General features: G+C 51.7%; 2 protein-coding genes and 1 long non-coding RNA gene across 5 annotated transcripts; 1 reads left to right on the top strand and 2 right to left on the bottom strand.

Moving 5' to 3' along the window:
• The first annotated feature begins 381 nt into the window (after positions 1-381).
• Positions 382-14,456, top strand: LOC116454031. 3 transcript variants are annotated; one of them, XR_004243995.1, is made up of 6 exons: positions 382-628; positions 1,625-1,827; positions 4,385-4,480; positions 4,815-4,999; positions 9,203-9,371; positions 13,244-14,456. It is a non-coding gene; the product is annotated as an uncharacterized LOC116454031 (long non-coding RNA). The 3 variants fall into 3 exon arrangements; XR_004243996.1 differs by lacking the exons at positions 9,203-9,371; positions 13,244-14,456 and adding an exon at positions 5,222-5,573; XR_004243997.1 differs by lacking the exons at positions 9,203-9,371; positions 13,244-14,456 and having other exon boundaries at positions 4,873-4,963.
• Positions 1,279-7,665, bottom strand: LOC116454026 (argininosuccinate lyase). Its single transcript, XM_032130119.1, has 16 exons — positions 7,651-7,665; positions 6,138-6,332; positions 5,944-6,027; positions 5,581-5,637; positions 4,914-5,011; positions 4,664-4,741; positions 4,341-4,418; positions 3,897-3,949; positions 3,612-3,674; positions 3,331-3,445; positions 2,605-2,689; positions 2,370-2,429; positions 2,151-2,234; positions 1,813-1,893; positions 1,611-1,717; positions 1,279-1,519 (listed from the first exon to the last, which is right to left on the bottom strand). Exons 1-16 carry the CDS (start codon positions 7,663-7,665, stop codon positions 1,369-1,371), a joined length of 1,404 nt encoding a protein of 467 aa, XP_031986010.1. The 3' UTR covers positions 1,279-1,368.
• Positions 9,893-17,709, bottom strand: LOC116454027 (argininosuccinate lyase). Its single transcript, XM_032130120.1, has 17 exons — positions 17,623-17,709; positions 17,335-17,397; positions 15,842-16,036; positions 15,155-15,238; positions 14,792-14,848; positions 14,450-14,547; positions 13,723-13,800; positions 13,407-13,484; positions 13,211-13,263; positions 12,817-12,879; positions 12,536-12,650; positions 11,828-11,912; positions 11,591-11,650; positions 11,242-11,325; positions 10,971-11,051; positions 10,515-10,621; positions 9,893-10,133 (listed from the first exon to the last, which is right to left on the bottom strand). Exons 2-17 carry the CDS (start codon positions 17,344-17,346, stop codon positions 9,983-9,985), a joined length of 1,401 nt encoding a protein of 466 aa, XP_031986011.1. The 5' UTR covers positions 17,347-17,397; positions 17,623-17,709; the 3' UTR covers positions 9,893-9,982.
• Positions 17,710-20,982: the final 3,273 nt, after the last annotated feature.

Here is a 20,982-nt window from a genome sequence, read left to right as displayed (position 1 = left end):
GAGGAGCGGGACCGGAGCTGAGGGGCGGGACCGGAGCTGAGGAGGGGGAACCGGGGCTGAGGGACGGAACCGGAGCTGAGGGGCGGGACCGGAGCTGAGGGACGGGACCGGAGCTGAGGAGGGGGAACCGGGGCTGAGGGGCGGGACCGGAGCTGAGGGGCGGGACCGGAGCTGAGGGGCGGGACCGGAGCTGAGGAGGGGGAACCGGGGCTGAGGGACGGGACCGGAGCGAGGGGCGGGACCGGAGCTGAGGAGGGGGAACGGAGCTGAGGAGCGGGACCGGAGCTGAGGGGCGGGACCGGAGCTGAGGAGCGGGACCGGAGCTGAGGGGCGGGACCGGAGCTGAGGAGGGGGAACCGGGGCTGAGGGACGGAACCGGAGCTGAGGGGCGGGACCGGAGCTGAGGAGCGGGACCGGAGCTGAGGAGCGGGGTCAGAGGTAGAGCCCGATCCCGGTGCAGGTCCCGATCCCTGTCACGGTCCCGGTCCCCGTCCTGCCCGGGCGGGATGAGCTGCCGCAGAGGGTGTCAGGGATCAGGTTCTGTCCCACGGTCACCTCCGGACAAAGCTACGATTGTCCTGCCGTAAAGGCGCCTCCACGAGTCAGGAGGACTGGTGAATTTACTCAGGTGGCGAGTGATTTCTCCTTTCGTTTTTCCTTTCCTTTCCTTTTCCCTTTCCTTTTCCCTTTCCCTTTCCCTTTCCTTTTCCCTTCTCTCTCCTCTCCTCTCCTCTCCACTCCTCTCTCCTCCGTATTTATTACTTAGGGGTTTTAATATATTTATTGCCTACTTTTACTTATTTCTCATTTACTGACTTGCTTGTTTACATATTTATTTATTTATTTATTTTGTCAATCAATCACAGAATCATTTAGGTTGTAAAAGACCTACGAGGTCACCGAGTCCAACCTGTGACCCAATGCCACTCTTATCACCCAGACCAGGGCACTGAGTGCCACATCCACTCTTCCCTTAAACACGTCCAGGGACAGTGATTCCACCTCCCTGCACAGCCTGTTCTGATGTTTATCGCCTTTTCTGTGGGGGAATTCCTCCTGATGTCCAACCTAAACCTCCCCTGGCACAGCTTATTATTATTGCTTACTTAATTCTGGTTATTTATTTGTTGCCTGCTTACTTACTTCTATTTATTTTCAGAGTCACTCTTTGAAGTGTGAGGGTAAAAAGTTACTGGAAATGGCAAAAAGGTGGCCAAGTGCCTTCTTGGAGATAGGAAGGAGGATGAGCTGTTGAAGTATCAAGACACAAGAGAGGAATTTCAGTGAACTACAGACACCCCAGTGTTTATTAACTCCAGACCAGTGGCACAGGCACAACGCTGCAGGCACGGGATCTCTCCCCACACTCTAAGCCTGTTCCTTGAGCCTCTTGAGCAGCTCCCGCAGCTGCTCGATCTGGGCGGACACGCTGCTCTTGGCGGTGCCGCCCGCGGCCGTGTACTGCTCCACGCTGCTCACCACGCTGAACACCTGCGCCACGTCGCTGCCAAACAGGGGGCTGGGGGCACAGGGAGGGCTGTCAGGGGGCTCTGGGCTGCTGCAGAGGGTTTTGGGACACTTTGGGGAGCTGAAGTAACAGAGATACAAACCTGATGTTCTGCAGGTCCTCCAGGCTGAGGTGGTTGATGGTGATGCCTTTGGTCTCAGACAGCTGGATGGCTTTGCCAGAGGCCACGTGGGCTTGTCTGAAGGGAATCTGCAGTGGGAAGGGGACAGAGCAGAGGGGACTCAGCTCAGTTCCTCCTCTGCATCCAAAGAAATCCCAGCTCCAGGTCTCCCTCTGGCACTTACTCCCTTCCGAACCAGGTAAAGAGCCAGGTCAGTAGCCAACATCTCCGGGCTCAGCGCCCTCTCCATGTTCTCCTTGTTGATCTGCAGGAGGAGGATCCCAGGGACATGTTACCATCAGCTCCTCCTTGGGGCATGTTAGTGCTCAGAGTGAGGGGAATTCATCTGGAGCTCTAAAAGGATGCTCTGAGCAGCTGACAGAGGGGACCAAAATGAGCAATGTGGGTGAGGCACTGAAGTGATTTTATTTGGGAACAGTCTGGAGCTCTGCTCCCTGAGTTACTCACAGAATGTGCACCACAATCATGTTCAATACTGAGAGGATGAAGAAAAAGCCTTACCTGGAGGGTGGAAATCACTCCAGTGGCAACCTGGAGCACAGCATTCAGGGTGTCTACGACATCAAAGACGGCCTCCTTGTCCTCCTGTGTTGGAACAGCGATGGAAATGGCTCTGAGTCAAGCTGGTACAGCACAAAAACCCACCAGGCTCAGCAGCCCAGCTCTCCTGACTCTTGCAGCCAGCAGGAGAGATGGTGTGGAAAGGAACAAAGGCTTTACCTGCAGGTCCTTGTTGTAGGTGCTTGGGAGTCCTTTGAGGACCATGAGCATTGCAGCCAGCTGCAGAGGGGAACAGGAGAGGCAGGGAGTGAGGAACAGAGCAAAGCACCGCCCCAGCACAGGCTCAGAGCACACAGCTCTTTACAAAAAAAAAAAAAAAAGGCAAGAAAAAGGAGGATTCTCCAGCCCCAATATGAGCAATTTTCCCTCCCTCTTCCTCCTTTTTGGGGCTCACCCGTCCGAACACTCGGCCAGCTTTGCTGCGGATCAGCTCCAGACTGTCAGGATTCTTCTTCTGAGGCATCAGGCTGCTGCCAGTGCTGGATGGGAGATGAGTGGAGTGCACTGGTAAGCAAAACTCCCATCCATACACACAAATCATCACTGACCCAGCCCTCCAAAAGCAACACGTAGGTCCCCCTTCATCATAGTCCTGTTTCAGGTGTACGAAATCAGTGAACTGCTGAGTTTCTCTTTGCTTTTGCAACTTGTCTGGAGCTGCCACACAGTCCCACCCCTCAAAGAGAGAGCTAAAAGGAGGCTCTCCCTCCAAGCCCCTCCAGGGTGGTATCAGCAGGCCAGACTAAGCATTGATGTGACTTCACGGAGGGAGGGCTGTGGTTGTGCCACCCTGCAGACAAGGAGTCTGTTGGGATTGCAATCCCAGCCAGGCAAGGAAGGGCTTTGGCAGCATTCCCAGCACAGCAGGAAGTTCTCTCTGCCAGCAGTTGCTGGACAGGAGTTGCTGATGAATGCAAATGTGGTTAAGTTACCAGAATGACAAATAAATGAGCATTTCTGAGGAATATTCACCCTGAGGATGAATAGGCACCTGAGGGTGCCTTTGTGCAAAGCTCTTGATGCTGGGTCAGCCTCATGCACAGAGAGACCCCAACCACTGCCTCACCCTCCCAGGGTGGGAGAGCAGAGGAGAATCCCCCAGCAGAGACCAAAAACCTACCTGTAGGCATCAGAGAGGGTCAGGAAGCCAAACTCGCTGGTGCTGTAGATGATGAGATCCTCGGCCATCTTGCTGAGGTGGATCATCAGCAGGGTGGCAACTGAGAGGAATTCCACTGCACGGAAGGCAGGAAATGAGATGGGGGAAAAGGTGCTTGGAAAACTCAGAGAGCCCTGACTGGGCCTTTGCTCCTAGTGCTGGATTTCAGCCCCTTGTTAAGTTAACTGGAAAGGTGTCAGGAGCTGCTTCCCACAGTGCTGGGAAGATTTGCCTGTGCTTACCCACAAAGTCCCTCTCGCTGACGGCATCCATGCTGTTCAGGCTGATGGAAGCAAATTCCAGCTCTGCAAGGAAGGGGATGGACACAGGAGGTCACACTGGCCCTGACAGGAGCCTGAATGCACCAGGCTGCCTCAGTGCAAGTGACTTTTTATATTCATTACCCTCCACCCCCTTGTTAAAGTGCTGCAACACATCCAAAATAACATCAGGACAATGTGCTGATGCGTCCCAGAGGCCCAGATATTTTGAGTATTCCTGTTCCTCAACACCAGGATAACATTTACCACTGCAGAGCAGCTCTCTGTCGATTCCCAGGGGGTTCCCAGCCAGAGCTCCACTGCCAGGGAAGAAAGAACCAGAAGTCACCCATGATATCCAAACTGCTATCCAACCAAAGCTGAGCTCTAGTGGTGACACCTCTCTGAAGATTTCCCTCCCCCAGTTCACTTTGGTGTCACAGTGTGCTCTGAGGCTCATCAAATTCTGAACTCTGGAGTAAACCAGAATTTCTCTTCAAGGAGGAAGGTTTGCTTGATGGAAGCCTTGTAATCCTTGATTTCCAAGGGATAGAACAATATATTTATGGTGAGAACCTTTGGACAGGGAAGCTGGGCTGCAGTGTCTATGGAATAGAAACCCCAGTGTTTCAGGGGATGGACAGATCTGCCTCTTGGCCTTATCTCAGAGCAAAATGAGGACTGAGGATCACAATAAAAAATAAATTTTACCTTCCCAAAGGCAAGACATTGATCCTCCTCTTCACCTCTCCCAGGCGCTCGGAATCCCGGGTCAGAGCAACAGCATGGCTGGGGAAGGACAGGAGAGATGAAACTGGGAGATGAAGCTGGACAATGTCGCACCTCAGGAGGTGAGAATGGCCAAAGGATGGAGAACGGGGAGTTGCCCAATCCATGCTTAGATTCCCAGCTGGTCAGAGCCACACAGGGAATTCCTGTTCCAGTTTGTGAGGTTCCCTCTGGTTTGTCACCACTCCTGGCTGTCCCCTCAGCAGAGCAGGGCCCCGAGGGTGGAAAGGGTGGGAAGTGCTCACCTGAGCAAGAACTGGCTCCATCGGATGGGCTGAGCTTTCTGCAGGTGGGTGTAGCCAGGCAGGATCACATCGATTTCTCTGGGAGGGAAGGGAGGGAGAGGTGAGCAGCAGGGACAGGAGGGCAGAGACAGGTCTGTAACTCCCTGCACAGGAGACCCTGCTGCTGCACTGTCAAAGGACAAGCCTAAAAATCTCCTGCTCCCAAAAAGGCCAAAGTTATGGAAAACAGGGACTGTGGAAAAGGACTCACGTGGCAGCGCGTTCCACCAGCGTCTCAGTGAGCCGCAGGAGGTGCGTGGAGATGACGGAGAGGGAATTCTTCATGAACAGCTTCAGGTCAGTCACAACCTGTGGGAGATTGGCCACAGCCAGGCCAAGCACAATGGGACAGATTTAGTGACCAAATAATGCTCAGCAGAACTCCCTGGCACTGTTATCCCCTCCTAGTTCTGGGTGATGGGAAGGGAAATCCTCCTCATATGGAATGCATCCCTGGTCACTGATTTGTGAAAGCTGCTGTTGCTTTCCACAGACAAAACCAAAATCCATTTTTTTCAGTGGACTTCTCAGGTATTGTCAAGTTTGAAGCAGAAAATTCCCAACCAACAAAAGTTGATCATCCTGAGGAGGACTGATCCTGAATGATGTGTGGCTCCCAGCGAGCAGAATCAGTGGTTCTGGAGCTTTTCAGAGACGTCAGTGGAATTTTGTGGCCTTTTACCACCAGGAAGCAGCCCTGCACATCCCACTCCCCTGGATGGATGAGCCACTGCAGCATCATTAATTTAAAGCCATCATTAATTTAAAGGGAATACAGGCTAGAGTGTGCCAGGCCATGAGAAGGATTGCATAAAAATATTCAATTAAAGAACTGAGGAGGAGGAATACAGAGGAAGAAATAAAGGTTCTGTCTGTACCTGATCATTCCTGCTTCTGCCAGTGTGCAACTTCCCAGCTACGTCTCCAATCAGCTCCTGAGGACAAGAGCAGGATTGCTGTCACGATCTCTGTGCTCTAAGCAGGACAATCCACATGAGCAGATCTCCCTGCCTGGGAGGGACTCAGCTCCAGGATCCAGGGAGTAGCCATGGGATGTGTTCTGGGGAGGGCAGGTTTGGGTTCTGGGCTTGTACAGTGCCACAAAAAGGGGCTTGGGGACCCTTGGCTGTGCCCCAGGGGGTTCAGTGCCACGAGCTCTAAAGGAATTTCACAGAGGGACAGAGGCACAAGCCCTCAATGTCAGGCAGAGGATCAGGACCAAGAGGTTAGAGGAGCCAAACCTTTAGTCTGCGCTCGTTGGCAGTGTGGATATCCTCATCAGTTTGTTTCAGCACAAACACTCCTTTGGACCATTCCTCAGAGATCTGCAAACACCAGAAGAACCAGTCAGCCACGATGGTGATTAAATCCAAGGAGGCTGCTCTCAGGTCAGGAGAGAATCATTCACCTGACAGTTTGAAAAGGAAAGAAATACCTTTTCCAGGCCACTCAGGATCTTCTCCAGCTCAGTTTTAGACAGGATCCCAGACTTCTCCAAGGCTTTGGCATAAGCCATGCTCCCCTGGATGTCGACTTCAGACAGTCTCTGGTCATAGCTAATGGAAGCATTGAGCATCTCCATGATTGGATCTGTGCTTCCACTGAATCTTCCACCCCAAAGTTTATTCCCCTGAGAGAGAAAACAGTGAATTAAAGTGGCCTAATAACTTCAGATAAATCCTATGCAGGATATAACATCCAGTGATGCATTTATGGGGGCCAGCACAGAAACAAAAGTGGGGTTTTCCCACCCAAACCAGGATTCCTGTGGTGACCTCACCCCCTGGAATGTGTCACCCATTTCAGTGGGTGACCAAAGGCTTGTGCAGGGCTCCAGCTGTGCCCCACAGCAGGGCGTGTGTCGTGTGGGAGCTTCTCCAGCAGTGACTCAGAGCCTGGGTGGCCTCACCTGAGCTGTGTCACCTGCTCAGGAGCTTTTTGCTTGCCCAGGTAAGACAACCCCTGAAGTTTTAATTCTGCCAGACTTACACTGAAACCCAAGATTTCAAAAGCAACTCTCCAGTGCTACCAGGCACAGAAAGGAATTGGAGGACTCCTGAAGGAAGGGACAAAATAGAGCAGCACTGCAGAGTGGATAATAATTACTAATCTACTTTTTAAACACCCCAACAAGTTTCTTCTCATGCTGGTCACTATAACTACCATGGACAGCAAGAGCTGGCAGGACAGCTGGAAGCTGATCTGTGCCAGGGCTTTACCAGTCAGACAAAACACTGTTGAGTAACCTTAAAGATGTTTTCCCTGGTGACTGTCTCCATGTCCCTGAGCCTGAAAGGACAACAGGAGAGTGCCTGCAGAGATAAGGGTGCAGCCATGTGTGGAAGGCAGCTTTGTTAGAAAGCTGAAGGAAGGCAGAGAGAGGAATCAGAATCTAAAAAGAAGTGTTAGAGCTCCTCAGCACTCATTTGGTGCCCCCAGGAGCAAAATTAATGCTAAATTAAAGGCTATTCCAGAGGCTCAGCACTTGAGTGGGGAACAGGAATATCCAGGTACAACTTCAGTACTTAAAGCTTTCCATCAAAGCAAGAAGTGTGTCAGCAAAAACACTGCAAATACACATTTACAATCGGGAAATCAAAGCTGCAAGATTAATTTTAGGATGCTCCAGGACTGTTTGGAGCAGTGGCTTCCAGCCTGGGAGTGATGGGCACTGCCTGGAACGTGGAGCACCGACTTGGAAAGCAGAAAGTGAGACTCGCCAGGATGCCTGGTCACGTCTCGGCAGGGAAGGAAACTGAAAACGCAGCTTTTGTGCCGAGCAGTGTTTACACAAGCTGCTGGGAGGTGCCTGTGCCTGAGCCCGAGTCCCAGGCACGGGGCATCGGCCTTTCCCAGGGAGCCAGAGGCAAGAACGCGGAGGCTCCGAGACAGCTCCGCTCGGCTGAGCACCCCCGGACATCCCCCGGGGAAGCAAAGTCCGCGCTCACCTCGGCTGCTGCCATCGCGGCCGCTGCCGGCTCCGTGTGCGCAGCGGGGCCACCGGCGGGGCAGCTCTAGTCCCGGTCCCGATCCCGGTCACAGTCCCGGTCCCGATCCCAATTCCAGCTCCGGTCTCGATCCCCGCTCCACTCCCGGTGCCGGTCCCAGCTCCGGTTCCGATCCCAGCTGTGTTCCGATCCTGATCCCAGCTCCAATCCCTATCCCAGCTCCGGTCCCGATTCCAGCTCCAAACCCGGTCCCAATTCCAGCTCCAATCGCTGTCCCGATCTCAGCTCCAATCCCTATCCCAGCTCCGCTGCCGATCCGAGCTCCAGTCCCGGTCCTGATTCCAGCTCCGATCCCGGTGCCGATCCCGGCCCGCTCCCGGCGCACCCCGGCCGCGCTCCCGCAGCTCGTCCCGCCCGCCGGGGCGGGGAGTGCCCGGCCCGGCCCCGCTCCCGGTCCTGCTGTGCAGTGGCACGGCTTGTCCCTGCGCTTTACAGGACGCTCAGGAGTGGCATCCCCGTTTTCTTGTCCCCTTCGGGGTTTTCTGTCCTTTAACCAGCCCCGTTGTCATAATTCAGGCAGGAAGGAGCCTAATCCAGGTCCTTGGGATTGCACGGCTGTGCATGGGGATGCTCCAGGACGCTGCCAGTGACATCCAGCTGCCTCTGGCTGCCCCGCAAGGTCCTTTTGCAGCTGGATTTCCAGGGTAGTGCCTTCAGTATCCATCCGGAGCAAGGCTCAGACTCTGTAGGTAGCCAACAATTAATTCACCGCTTCTCAAACATTTCCAATTATGATTATTTCTTTTTCAGGCTTTCAGGTTTGAGGATGCACAGAGCATCACCCTATCTACCCTGAGAAAACCTCTTTGAACCGTTTTGTTGCCAGATTCCTTCCTCTTCTGAAGTCCCTCACTTTTAATGCTTTTTTTTTCACGTTCATCCTTTATGGATGTCCATACTCCAGGCTTTGACAGGAGGTTTCTGAGGGTTTGGAAGAATGGTGAGCACTAGATTTACATCCAGAGAGACCCAGCTGATAATCAGCCTGAGTGAATTCCTGGCTCAGGTGCCTTCCTGTGGCCTGTAATGAGCTGGGGTTTGAGACCAAAACCTAAATCCCAACGAGTCAGAGAAGGGTGATGGTGAAAGTCTGGAGACACCATGGACCACACTCTGAAATGTCTGTGGAGCTCCAGACACCTCCACGGGCCCCTCTAATCTCAATTATTTCACAATTCTAAGAAAAGGGGTGGATGGGTGGAAAGTACCAGTGACTGTAAACTACTTATTTAAGTAAGAGACTAAAATGTGGTAATCTGCTACTTCCCTTTTCCTTTCATTTTGGCCACGTGTCACCCAGCACTAGCCGTGAGGGACAATGCCAGACATTTGCTGCTGGGAGCAAGAAAAAATCTGTTCAGCTGAGGCTCTGAAGGGAGAGGAAGATACAAATAGGAAAAATAAGGGGAGTGGCACAGATCAGGAAAGTTTATGGGAGAAAAAACAACTGTGAGGTGGAGATGAGGAAATTTCTGTTCTTCTGACTCTGCAGGTGTTGACTGTTGGTGTTACCTGTGGCTTTCCTGTTCCTTTAGCCTGGCAGCTGAGTGTGCGTAAGTGATTTCCTGGCTACAGGTGACCAGTCTGGAGAGCGAGACATGAGCCAAAACAGGAACACAGCAGGAAGGAAAGGAGCAAACACAAAGGAGGTTTGTGGAAAGGTAACTGAAATGTGCTGTTTAAATGCCAGGAAAACGGATTTGGTTTAGGGCCAGAATAAGGAGAGACTGAGAGCAGTGAGAAGTGTTGAAAAAAGGGAATTTTGCTGTTGCTGATCCTTCTTCCACGTGTTAAAAGCACAAATGCTCCAGAGGTGCAAGAACTCTGTGTCTCCTGGGGTACTTTGGCTGGAGATTTAGCTGCTGGCAGTGTGTCCTGTCTGTGCTGCAGCCCTTGCCCTAAACTTGGTAAGGCAACACCTTTGTTACTTCTACTCCCTGTGTGTGTTCCAGACCTGCAGCTCTGAGTCAACAACGTGCTGCTGCCTCAGCACGGGGAGAAGGGGCTGAGCAAAACTCCAGCTTCACAAGGCTGGGCTGGAAAAGGAGCTTTGCTGAGTGAAAAGGGACAATCCCAGTCTGCCAGCCTCCCCTCCAAGAGACACATACCCAGAAGGAAGGAAGAGCCCACATTCTGAGCTCAGCCCAACCGTGCCCCAAAGAATCAAGACACAAGAGAGGAATTTCAGTGAACTACAGACACCCCAGTGTTTATTAACTCCAGACCAGTGGCACAGGCACAACGCTGCAGGCACGGGATCTCTCCCCACACTCTAAGCCTGTTCCTTGAGCCTCTTGAGCAGCTCCCGCAGCTGCTCGATCTGGGCGGACACGCTGCTCTTGGCGGTGCCGCCCGCGGCCGTGTACTGCTCCACGCTGCTCACCACGCTGAACACCTGCGCCACGTCGCTGCCAAACAGGGGGCTGGGGGCACAGGGAGGGCTGTCAGGGGGCTCTGGGCTGTTCCATATGCCCAGTGTCTGTGGAGAGGCTGAGGGAGTGAGGACAGGGCATCCTCCTGCCCTTCTGCTGACAGTCCAAGGGGACTCCAAGGAACTTCAGAGCCAACCCCCTCTGGGGGCTTCCTGCTTAGGGCAGGAGTGTCTCCCAGCCCCTCCCAATAACTCTTGCCCATGCACTGATGGAGTGGAATGGAGCTGATATTGTCCCCCTCCAGTGTTTTCAGCCCCAGGAGGAGCAGCCCTTGATATTCAGGACAGGAGGATTTTGAGGCACTTTTGGGAAGGCTGCTCAGGGAGGCTGCTCCCTGCCTGTGCAGGGAAGTGAAATAACAGAGATCCAAACCTGATGCTCTTCAGGTCCTCCAGGCTGAGATTGTTGATGGTGATGCCTTTGGTCTCGGCGAGGTGGACGGCCTTGCCAGCAGCGATGTGGGCTTGTCTGAAGGGCATCTGCCGGGGGAAGCAGAGGTGGCAGTCAGTGACCAGGCAGCTGGGCTGCTTTTCCATTAGAAAAATGGATGTGCTGCGTTTTTTGGCTGGCCTGTTTTCCCTTTAGGGCAATGCAAGCTGAATCTGGGGTTGCTTGGGTGGATTTAGGAATAAATTATGATCAAGTAATTTGGGGGTAAATTACTATGAAGTCCCTTGAGATGCATGTAAAGGATGTGTTTTCAGCTTTCGTGGTTGTTGACTGCTCATCACCCTGGGACAGAACAGAGGGGCCTCATCCCAGCTCCTCACTGAGCAGCTCCTCTGTATCCAAAGAAATCCCAGCTCCAGCTCTCCCTCTGGTACTTACTCCTTTATGAACCAAGTAGAGAGCCAGGTCAGATGACAGGATCTCAGGGCTCAGTGCCTTCTCCATGTTCTCCTTGTTGATCTGCAGAAAGGACAGACAGAGGGAGATGTTATCTATAATCAGCTCTTCCTTGGAGCACTTCAGCTCTAAGAGGGACCAAAATGAGCAGTGTGGGTGAGGTACTGAAGAGTTTTCACTTTAGAACCAGCCTGGAGCTCTGTCCCCCGTGTTACTCACAGAATGTGCTCCATGTTCCATAGTGAATCCTTACCTGGAGGGTGGAAATCACTCCAGTGGCAACCTGGAGCACAGCATTCAGGGTGTCTACAACATCAAAGACGGCCTCCTTGTCCTCCTGTGTTGGAACAGCGATGGAAATGGCTCTGAGCCAGCCTGGTGCAGCACAAGAGGCTCAGCAGCCCAGGCAGCAGAGCAGGGATGTGATCCCAGAGGCTCCTGCCATGGCATTCAGGGTGTCTCCTGCAGCATCCCCTGCCTCAGCCCCTTTCCCAGCACCCAGCCAGGGGCTGTGCAGAGAAATGGAGTGGTGGGACAGCTCAAGAGTAGGAGACAGCTGTGTCTGCTCAGAGAGATGGTGTGGAAAGGAACAAAGGCTTTACCTGCAGGTCCTTGTTGTAGGTGCTCGGGAGTCCTTTGAGGACCATGAGCATTGCAGCCAGCTGCAGAGGGGAACAGGAGAGGCAGGGAGTGAGGAACAGAGCAAAGCACAGCCTCAGGGCAGGTCCAGAACCCACACTGGGCACAGCTCTTTAGGAAAGAAAAGGCAAGAAAAAGGAGGATTCTCCAGCCCCAATATGAGCAATTTTCCCTCCCTCTTCCTCCTTTTTGGGGCTCACCCGTCCGAACACTCGGCCGGCTTTGCTGCGGATCAGCTCCAGACTGTCAGGATTCTTCTTCTGAGGCATCACACTACTGCCAGAGCTGAAGGGAAAGTGTGTGGAGTGCAATGGTGAGCAAGACCCTCTGGCTGAAATCCCTGATCCAGCCCTCCAAAATAAACCTCTAAATCCCCTTTCCTTGTACTCCTGTTTAGGGTGTAGGAAATCTATGAATGAAGTGTGCCAAGATTCTCGTATTTCCCACAGCAAAGCCTTTGCTTTTGCAACTTGTCTAAAGCTGCCACACAGTCCCACCCCTCAAAGAGAGAGTTAAAAGGAGGCTCTCCCTCCAAGCCCCTCCAGGGTGGTATCAGCAGGCCAGACTAAGCATTGATGTGACTTCACGGAGGGAGGGCTGTGGTTGTGCCACCCTGCAGACAAGGAGTCTGTTGGGATTGCAATCCCAGCCAGGCAAGGAAGGGCTTTGGCAGCATTCCCAGCACAGCAGGAAGTTCTCTCTGCCAGCAGTTGCTGAACACAGACCTGGTTGACTTATGGGAATCAGGAATAAGTGAGCATTTCTGAGGAATATTCACCCTGAGGGTGCCTTTGTGCCAAGGTCTTGATGCTGGGTCAGCCTCATGCACAGAGAGACCCCAACCACTGCCTCACCCTCCCAGGGTGGGAGAGCAGAGGAGAATCCCCCAGCAGAGACCAAAAACCTACCAGTAGGTATCAGAGAGGGTCAGGAAGCCAAACTCGCTGGTGCTGTAGATGATGAGATCCTCGGCCATCTTGCTGAGGTGGATCATCAGCAGGGTGGCAACTGAGAGGAATTCCACTGCACGGAAGGCAGGAAATGAGGAGGGGGAAAAGGTGCTTGGAAAACTCAGAGAGCCCTGACTGGGCCTTTGCTCCTAGTGCTGGATTTCAGCCCCTTGTTAAGTTAACTGGAAAGGTGTCAGGAGCTGCTTCCCACAGTGCTGGGAAGATTTGCCTGTGCTTACCCACAAAGTCCCTCTCGCTGACGGCATCCATGCTGTTCAGGCTGATGGAAGCAAATTCCAGCTCTGCAAGGAAGGGGATGGACACAGGAGGTCACACCGGCCCTGACAGGAGCCTGAATGCACCAGGCTGCCCCAGAGGAGGTGACTGAGAGCCCTTGAGCAGTCCCAGGAACACAAACATGTTTAGTGGGGTTTTTCTTATGAACCCAGACAGCCAGAGTGCAGCAGGTGTGGCTCTTCCTCCTCCCACCTCACAGGCACTGCCTGTCTCTCTGCAGCAAAAATCCTGGAAAATTAAAGGCTCTGGCTCCAGGATGGGGTATTATGGTGCCATTCCCTCCCTCCCAGGTGTGACAGGTACTCCCATGCCCCTCAGTCCCAGGATAACATTTACCACTGCGCAGCATCTCTCTATCGATTTCCACAGGGTTTCCAGCCAGAGCTCCACTGCCAGGGAAGAAAGAAACAGAAATCATGCAATAAGCCTTTCCTGTCCATCCAAAGCTGAGCTCTGGGAAGCAGGGAAGGCACCCCTGAAGACTTTGCAGAGCAAAGCAAGGCCCAGTGATCACCAAAAGGGTAGATCTTACCTTCCCAAAGGCAAGACATTGATCCTCTTCTTTATCTCTCCCAGGCGTTCAGAATCCCGGGTCAGAGCAACAGCATGGCTGGGGAAGGACAACAGGGAGAAAGCCATGAAATTAGGGAATGTCTCTTTTTTTTTTTTCCAATCCCTGTGCTGCCATGCCTGGAGCCTGGGATCTACCCTTAAACATGAGGTTGGAGTGGAAGGGACACAGGGAATTCCTGTTCCAGTTTGTGAGGTTCCCTCTGGTTTGTCACCACCCCTGGCTGCCCCCTCAGCAGAGCAGGGCCCCGAGGGTGGAGAGGGTGGGAGGTGCTCACCTGAGCAAGAACTGGCTCCATCGGATGGGCTGAGCTTTCTGCAGGTGGGTGTAGCCAGGCAGGATCACATCGATTTCTCTGGGAGGGAAGGGAGGGAGAGGTGAGCAGCAGGGACAGGAGGGCAGGGACAGGAACACACCAGGGCTCCTGGCAGGGTCACAAACTGAGCGTTTTCAGCCTATGAGATGCTGAAGGAAGGGTCGACCTCTTCTTCTCCCTGTCATCTTTCAAGCCAAGCACACTGGGTTTAGCTATTCCAGTGTGGTGAATCTGCCCTGGGCTGCCTGGAAAATTGCCTGGAGCAGCAATCCCTCTGTGGCAGGCAAGGATTCCCCAGTCCACCACAGGTTTGGAGTGCCAGGAGCAGAGCTAAACAGGGAGGTAACACAGCTGAGCTTTTTCTCAGCCAAAAAAACCTGAAACGTGTTCCCCACTCCTTCAGATGGGTTTGGTGCCTTCTAAAACCTTGTGTGGACCTCCCACCTCAACTCCTTTGCCAGGGATGAAGGAAGGTTTCTCTGAGGGATGAGGAGAGTTTCTGTGAAGTGAATTCTGGAGAAAAAGGGGCTGTTGTGCTCCCTGGGCTACCCCAAACTGCCTGGCTGTAACTCCCTGCACAGGAGACCTTGCTGCTGCCCAGTGGGGTCAGACAAAGGACAAACCCAGGAGTCTCCTGCCCCAAAAAGGCCAAAGTTATGGAAAACAGGGACTGTGGAAAAGGACTCACATGGCAGCGCGTTCCACCAGCGTCTTAATGAGCTGCAGGAGGTGCGTGGAGATGATGGAAAGGGAATTCTTCATGAACAGCTTCAGGTCAGTCACAACCTGTGGGAGATTGGCCACAGTCAGGCCACACAGAATGTGACAAATGCAGTGACTGCAAGGTAAACCCCTCCTTGTCCTGTGTGATGGGAAGGGAAATCATCTTCTCATCATTTGGTTGTATTTATGTGGCAATGTCACCATTTCTTGCCCTCCAGGAAGAGTTCCAGAGGCCACTCTGGTCTGAGGTCTCCTGAAGTGAAGTGGGGGAGGAATACAGAGGAAGAAAAAAAGGTTCTGTCTGTACCTGATCATTCCTGCTTCTGCCAGTGTGCAACTTCCCAGCTACGTCTCCAATCAGCTCCTGAGGACAAGAGCAGGATTGCTGTCACGATCTCTGTGCTCTAAGCAGGACAATCCACATGAGCAGATCTCCCTGCCTGGGAGGGACTCAGCTCCAGGATCCAGGGAGTAGCCATGGGATGTGTTCTGGGGAGGGCAGGTTTGGGTTCTGGGCTTGTACAGTGCCACAAAAAGGGGCTTGGGGACCCTTGGCTGTGCCCCAGGGGGTTCAGTGCCACGAGCTCTAAAGGAATTTCACAGAGGGACAGAGGCACAAGCCCTCAGTGTCAGGCAGAGGATCAGGACCAAGAGGTTAGAGGAGCCAAACCTTTAGTCTGCGCTCGTTGGCAGTGTGGATATCCTCATCAGTCTGGATCACACCAAAGACTCCTTTGGACCATTCCTCAGAGATCTGCAAACACCAGAAACACCAGTCAGCCACCACAGCTACCCTGCTGTGTGGGGGCTGTGAGTGCCCCCAGCAAATCCCAGCTCCTGCCATTCCCACAAGTGTTAAGTCTCTGGCATTCAGGCTGCTTGTGTATCCTGGTATTCCATATTGTTGCTGGGATTCATCTCTCTATCCATGATAATCCTGCAGTGTTATGGAGGATTTAAGCATTGCAAGGAAAAAATTGAGCCTAAATGTCAGTGATTTCTTCAGCATCATCCACAAAGGTTTTCCTATAAAACATTGCACAGACCCACTGTTGTCCAGGGTGGGTGAGCAACAACAATGGATAATTCATAAAAGCCCTTCTCTGCTGACTCTTCTTCCCCCCCTACACCTGCTATGCATTGTCTCCCACCAAGCTGGGCAGCCAGACTCAAAATTCCACGTGCCAGCAGGAAAAGGATGTTCTTACTTCCCACTGAAATGATTCCTAATGACTGCTCAGTCTGAAGAGGATGGGACACAAGGACATTTAAAGATGCTTTTTAAAACAGCAAGATGCTGTCAGGTAAGGAAAGATTCATTCCAGCACATATGGGAGATTGTGAAGGGAAGAAATACCTTTTCCAGGCCACTCAGGATCTTCTCCAGCTCAGTTTTAGACAAGATTCCAGCCTTCTCCAAGGCTTTGGCATAAGCCATGCTCCCCTGGATGTCGACTTCAGACAGTCTCTGATCAACAGTAATGGAAGCGCTGAGCATCTCCATGATTGGATCTGTGCTCCCCACAAACCTTCCTGCCATCATTTTGTCCCCCTGCAAGTAAAGAAGGTAAGAGACACAGATTTATGGATATATCCCCTAAAAATCAGTTTGTGTCCATCTCCATCCTTATCAAACTAAAACTGAGGACAACCTCAGGAATGGTTTTACTCAGTCTATACCAGCAAAACCCTGGACTTTAGGGCATGTCACTGTCACTAGAATTTAGCCCTTGAGGTTACAGGTCTGGCTTGGGGATCCTCCAAGATATCTGACTCCTGCAGGACTCTCTGAAAATGAATATCAGGGCACGTGGTGCATGATCAGCATGGAACTCTCTTTTAAGGCAGTTGCTGATCTCTGACCCTTTGATGGACTCCTGACAAAAAAAAAAAAAAAAAAAAAAAAGGTAAAGGAGTCAGGGATATAGTGAGAGCTGGTTGAAATATTAAATAATCCCACTCTTTTAGGGAGACTAGAAGAAAACGTTCCTCTGACAAAGAGCTGTGGGCCAGCACAAGCCACATGCTCTAAACCACTCCTGCGACTATAAAGTGTCTGCAGTTACCGTTTGAAGCAGCTCCAGATTCCATGTTCTCGCAAGCTTTGGTGTAAAATTAGGATAAAACCGGCAAAGGCGCAGGTTGCAGAAAGAGAGGCCTGGGTGCCTTTTCGTGTTACAAATGTTCCCGTGAGATGAAAAGGAAAGAGAAAACCCCAAAACACCCCCAGAAGGGCTCGACAAGTACGCGGCGCCGGGCGGCCGGCGGAGCTACCATGGACAGCGGGCAGGGACCGGGACATCAGCAGCCCTTTTCCCAAAGGATTGGCGGAGGGAAGAGCAGGAGGGAGCCTGCGGAGGCAGGATGCAGGCTCGGGGTGCGGGAGCTCTGCGTTTGAAGCGGGTTTGTCCGCAGGAGATGCCGCGGGGAGGGGGGGAAATAGGGGAAAACCCCAAAGTTTTGCAGCTCCTCGCTGGGCACCCCGTGATGGGCAGAGGGGACAGGGAATGAATGGTGCTGCTGGGATGGGGAAGAGGTGTCCAGGTACGTTTTTGCTGCCAGGATCCGAGGTGGGACGGTTGATTATTGCAGCAAAGTTGTTCGCTATCCCCTTCTCCATTTAAAACCCGGGAAAACCAATCCCAGAATCATTAAAGTTGGAAAAGACCTCCAAGATCAGCGAGTCCAACACTGCCAGGAGCACCCCTAACCCACATCCCTACGGACCACACGGACACCTTTCCTGAACCCTTCCAGGGATGCTGATCCCACCACGTCCCTGCACAACCCGTTCCAAACAGAGCAGAGCAGGACCCGGAGCAGCACCCCACCAGCAAAGCTCCCCCTCACCTCGGCTGCCATTTCAGACGACGTTTTGCTCGTTTGTGCAGCGATCCTGGCACCTGGTGCAACCTGCGGGACAGCGCGGAGATGCTCAGCTGCGCCGGTGCCCGCTCCCTGCCCCATTCCCTGGGCGCTCCCGGTGCCCGGTGCGCTCCCAGTTCCCCGGGCGCCGCTCCCGATGCGCTCCCAGTGCGCTCCCAGTTCCCCGGGCGCCGCTCCCGATGCGCTCCCAGTGCGCTCCCGGTTCCCCGGGCGCCGCTCCCGATGCGCTCCCGGTTCCCCGGCGCCGCTCACCTGCTCCGCACGCAGCCCCGGCCGCTCTGTGGCTCGCTGCTCCCCGGCCCCGCTGCCCCGCTTTTACAGCCCTCGGCTCGGGGCTGGCGGCTCGTCCCGCCCCGCCGGGGCGGGGTGTGCCCGGGGCCGGCCCCGCTCGGGTCCCCCCCGTATCCCCCTTGTCGCTTCTCAGCCCTGCGCTGCGGCTCGGGGCCAGGGGGTGCTTTGGAGAGGAGGAGGCTTAGGAGGGATGCTCGAGTATTGCTTCTTACCTGGCGTAGCTCCTGCGCTGTGGGCAGGTCAGGAATATCCTTGGAATGCTCCCCTGGGAATATCGCTGGGTTGAAGGAGTCGCATCGCTCTGTGTCACACCCCTCTAATGAGCAAGCTTTAATATAAATATAACTGATACGCTGCTCTGTCCCCATTGCCACCCCAATAAACACAAAAAATAGATGGGAGCTTCTTGTTCTTTCCCATCTCTGCATGGGTGAGACTTTTCATCCCACCTGTAAGGATGCTACAGCCCCAGATTTGGGGGTTCCCTGCTGTCCCAAGGTTGTGGGGGCACCTGAGAGCCTCAGGCAGTGGCTGTGGGGCTTGAAGTTATACTTATGGCAATAACGTGTATCTTAAACTCATCACACCCTAAATATCTTGGAATTAAGTAACTGATTTAAAGCACAAGAGAGCTTTTAGAGCAGCGAAGCTGTGGCTCAGCACGGATTTCTCATTAACTCCTCAGACAGAGTATTTTCTGCAGCCCCTCTACAGAAAGCTGAATATTTGCTGCTTTCTCTTACCAAGTGAGCTCCTGCAGTGTAATATTTTTCCATCTGCATTGTCCAAACCTCTCACAGAGCTCAGGAAACATATTCCAACTTTCTCATCCACGTTTCTGTTGGATTTTCCTCCCTTTAACTGACCCTCTCGTTCTTTTCTGCTGTTCTCTCAGTTCTACAACTCATCCCCTTCCCCTTTTTCCACTAGGACACCGAAACAGCACTCGATCCTTTTGCAGTCCTGTTCCTTCCTACTGTGAAATCCCTCATTTTTACCACTTTTCTTGTCTTCTTCACCTTTTCAAAGCGTCCTTGTCCTTACTTGGGGCTTTGACAGGAGATTGCCAACGTGTTGTGAAAACATTAAGCACTGAATTTATAACTGGAGTGAATCTTATAGATAAGATTTTGCTAACCCATGTCTGATATTACATGTGACAGGGGATATTAAACCCACATGGGACCTGTCAGCAGTGCCACTGTGTATTTAGCAAACTTCACAGGGATTAATTGGCTTGGAGTGCACTGCTCAGCTCCTGCCCTAGTTTGTATCTAGGAAATGATGAATTCTCTCTTTATTTTTAGACCAAGCAGTCAATAACCATCTTTATAATAAGCAATGTAGAATGTAGACTAATATTTTTATAATAAAACTGGAAGTGAAACTAAATGCAAGCAGAATTCCTCAACTTAAACATTGAAGAAAGAAGATTTCATAAAGATGCTTGGAGCTGGAGAGTTGAACTTTTTTGAGGGGAAAGCAGTGAAATAGCAATGCAAAATATACTTTTTAATGCAAACTGAAGTGCATTCTCATTGCTATCTTCTCCATTTGTTCTGGTTTGGATGTCTCTCCACTGCCCATCATCTCCTTTCAGTATTTTATCTGAAATAGAAAGATTAACCTCAAAATTCTTACCCCACAGTTAAAACTGAGGAAATTCTGAGGCAAAAGCCTCCCACTTATTTTCCTTTCTGGCAGAGAGAATGGCAAATCATTCCTACATTAATACTCCCAGCTACACCCTTTTCGAGGTGACAATGAGTACTAGAGAGTAAATTGCCAATTCTGCAGTACAGAGAAGTTTAATTAAATATATTTTAATGTTCTCAAAGAATCTGAACTTTATTTGTACTTTTGTAATCCATCAGAGTCCTTCTCTACGATTTCATTTTTTTGCTGGAAGGGTGCAATGCTGAGGGAGTGCAGCACCGAAGGAGCTTTGGTGGCTCTGGAAGTTCACTTTTCACAATAGGACTGCGAAGGAAAAGGATGGCAGAAACTGCTACAGTGCACCTTCTTTTAAAAACATCCTTTTTTTTAGCTGTCTTTTTGCTTTGGAGAAAGAAAACAGCTCCGTGGGCTGAACGTGCCGGGCAAACGCACCGTCAGCTCGGTTGATGCAGAACCGTGCTGACATTTTTTGTTCAAAAAACCCCCCAACTTTGTTTTTAATGAATTTTTGAATGTAAAAGGCAAAAAAAAAAAAAAAAGAAAGAAAGAAAAGAAAAGAAATAGACACCATAGGGTGCTGAGCGAAATGCTGAACACAGTAAACATCTTTCATGACAAAGAACACAAATACCCCGCAGATCTGCTGTCAATAGCAAGTCCTAGGCCCCCTGCTTTCAATAGTTAATACCGAGGCCCCTCTCTCCCCAAGCCTTAGTGGTAACAATCACAAGCCAATGCTTAAAATGTTGACATGCTAAGCACATTTGGAAAAACCCATGTCTGCATTCCCTATGGATGGTGTAGCATAACTGTCTAACACCTAAAGAGCAGCAGTTAAAGCTGAAGTGACCTCCTCACCTCACCTCCTGCCCAGCTGGTTCTCTCTTGATATTCCCTCTCTGCCTTGCATGATGTCAGTGGACGTGGAGCTGACCCATATTTGTATTTACAGCCTTACCAGGCTTCCTGTCTCCACTGGGAAATGTTTAGGAGGAGTATCTCTATTAGGAAAAAAAGCTGTTGAAAGAGGTGTCTGTGTTATGTTCATTCATCCCCAGCTGTGTCTTCATTGTGGATTGGAAAAAGCAGCATTGATTGGAAAAACGCATCAGGAAAGTGAAATTTTGGGGAAAGGGTGAAAATAATTATAATAATTTGCTGCTGGGGGAGAGGTACAAAGAGATATAAAGGAGAAATAAAATTATTGTGCTGAAGGTTCTGAACCCTTATCTGAAGAGAATGATGAGAGGCAGACAAGGGTTAGCAGATTTCTGTAACAAAACTCTAAAATTTGGTTGTCTGGAAATACCCTGTTTTCCCATGAAAACCGACATCCTTTCCCTTCTTTCAGGCAGTATCATGTGCAGGGTTTGGGATATGGCAGAGCAGTCACAGAGCTTTTGCTGTGCCAGTTTTGGCCAACTTACAAGGCCAGTTAATCCTGACATGAAAAAGGGCAGCATCCATTGCATCCTGTGCACTGAGTCACACCAGCTGCTCTCAGTCTGCCTTTGAAGACCTCTCTCCTGGCTTTTTTTTATTCCACAGGACTCCACAATAAATGATTCTGAAGTATAAATGAAATCCTATCTTTACTACAATCCGTGTGTGATGGGGTACACGTGTCCACTGAAACTTTTTTAG

Source organism: Corvus moneduloides, chromosome 20 (genome assembly GCF_009650955.1).
Source record: "Corvus moneduloides isolate bCorMon1 chromosome 20, bCorMon1.pri, whole genome shotgun sequence".
NCBI classification, from domain to species: domain Eukaryota; kingdom Metazoa; phylum Chordata; class Aves; order Passeriformes; family Corvidae; genus Corvus; species Corvus moneduloides.
Note: the sequence above shows the minus strand (reverse complement) of the source record. Positions and strands in the feature narration are given on the sequence as shown.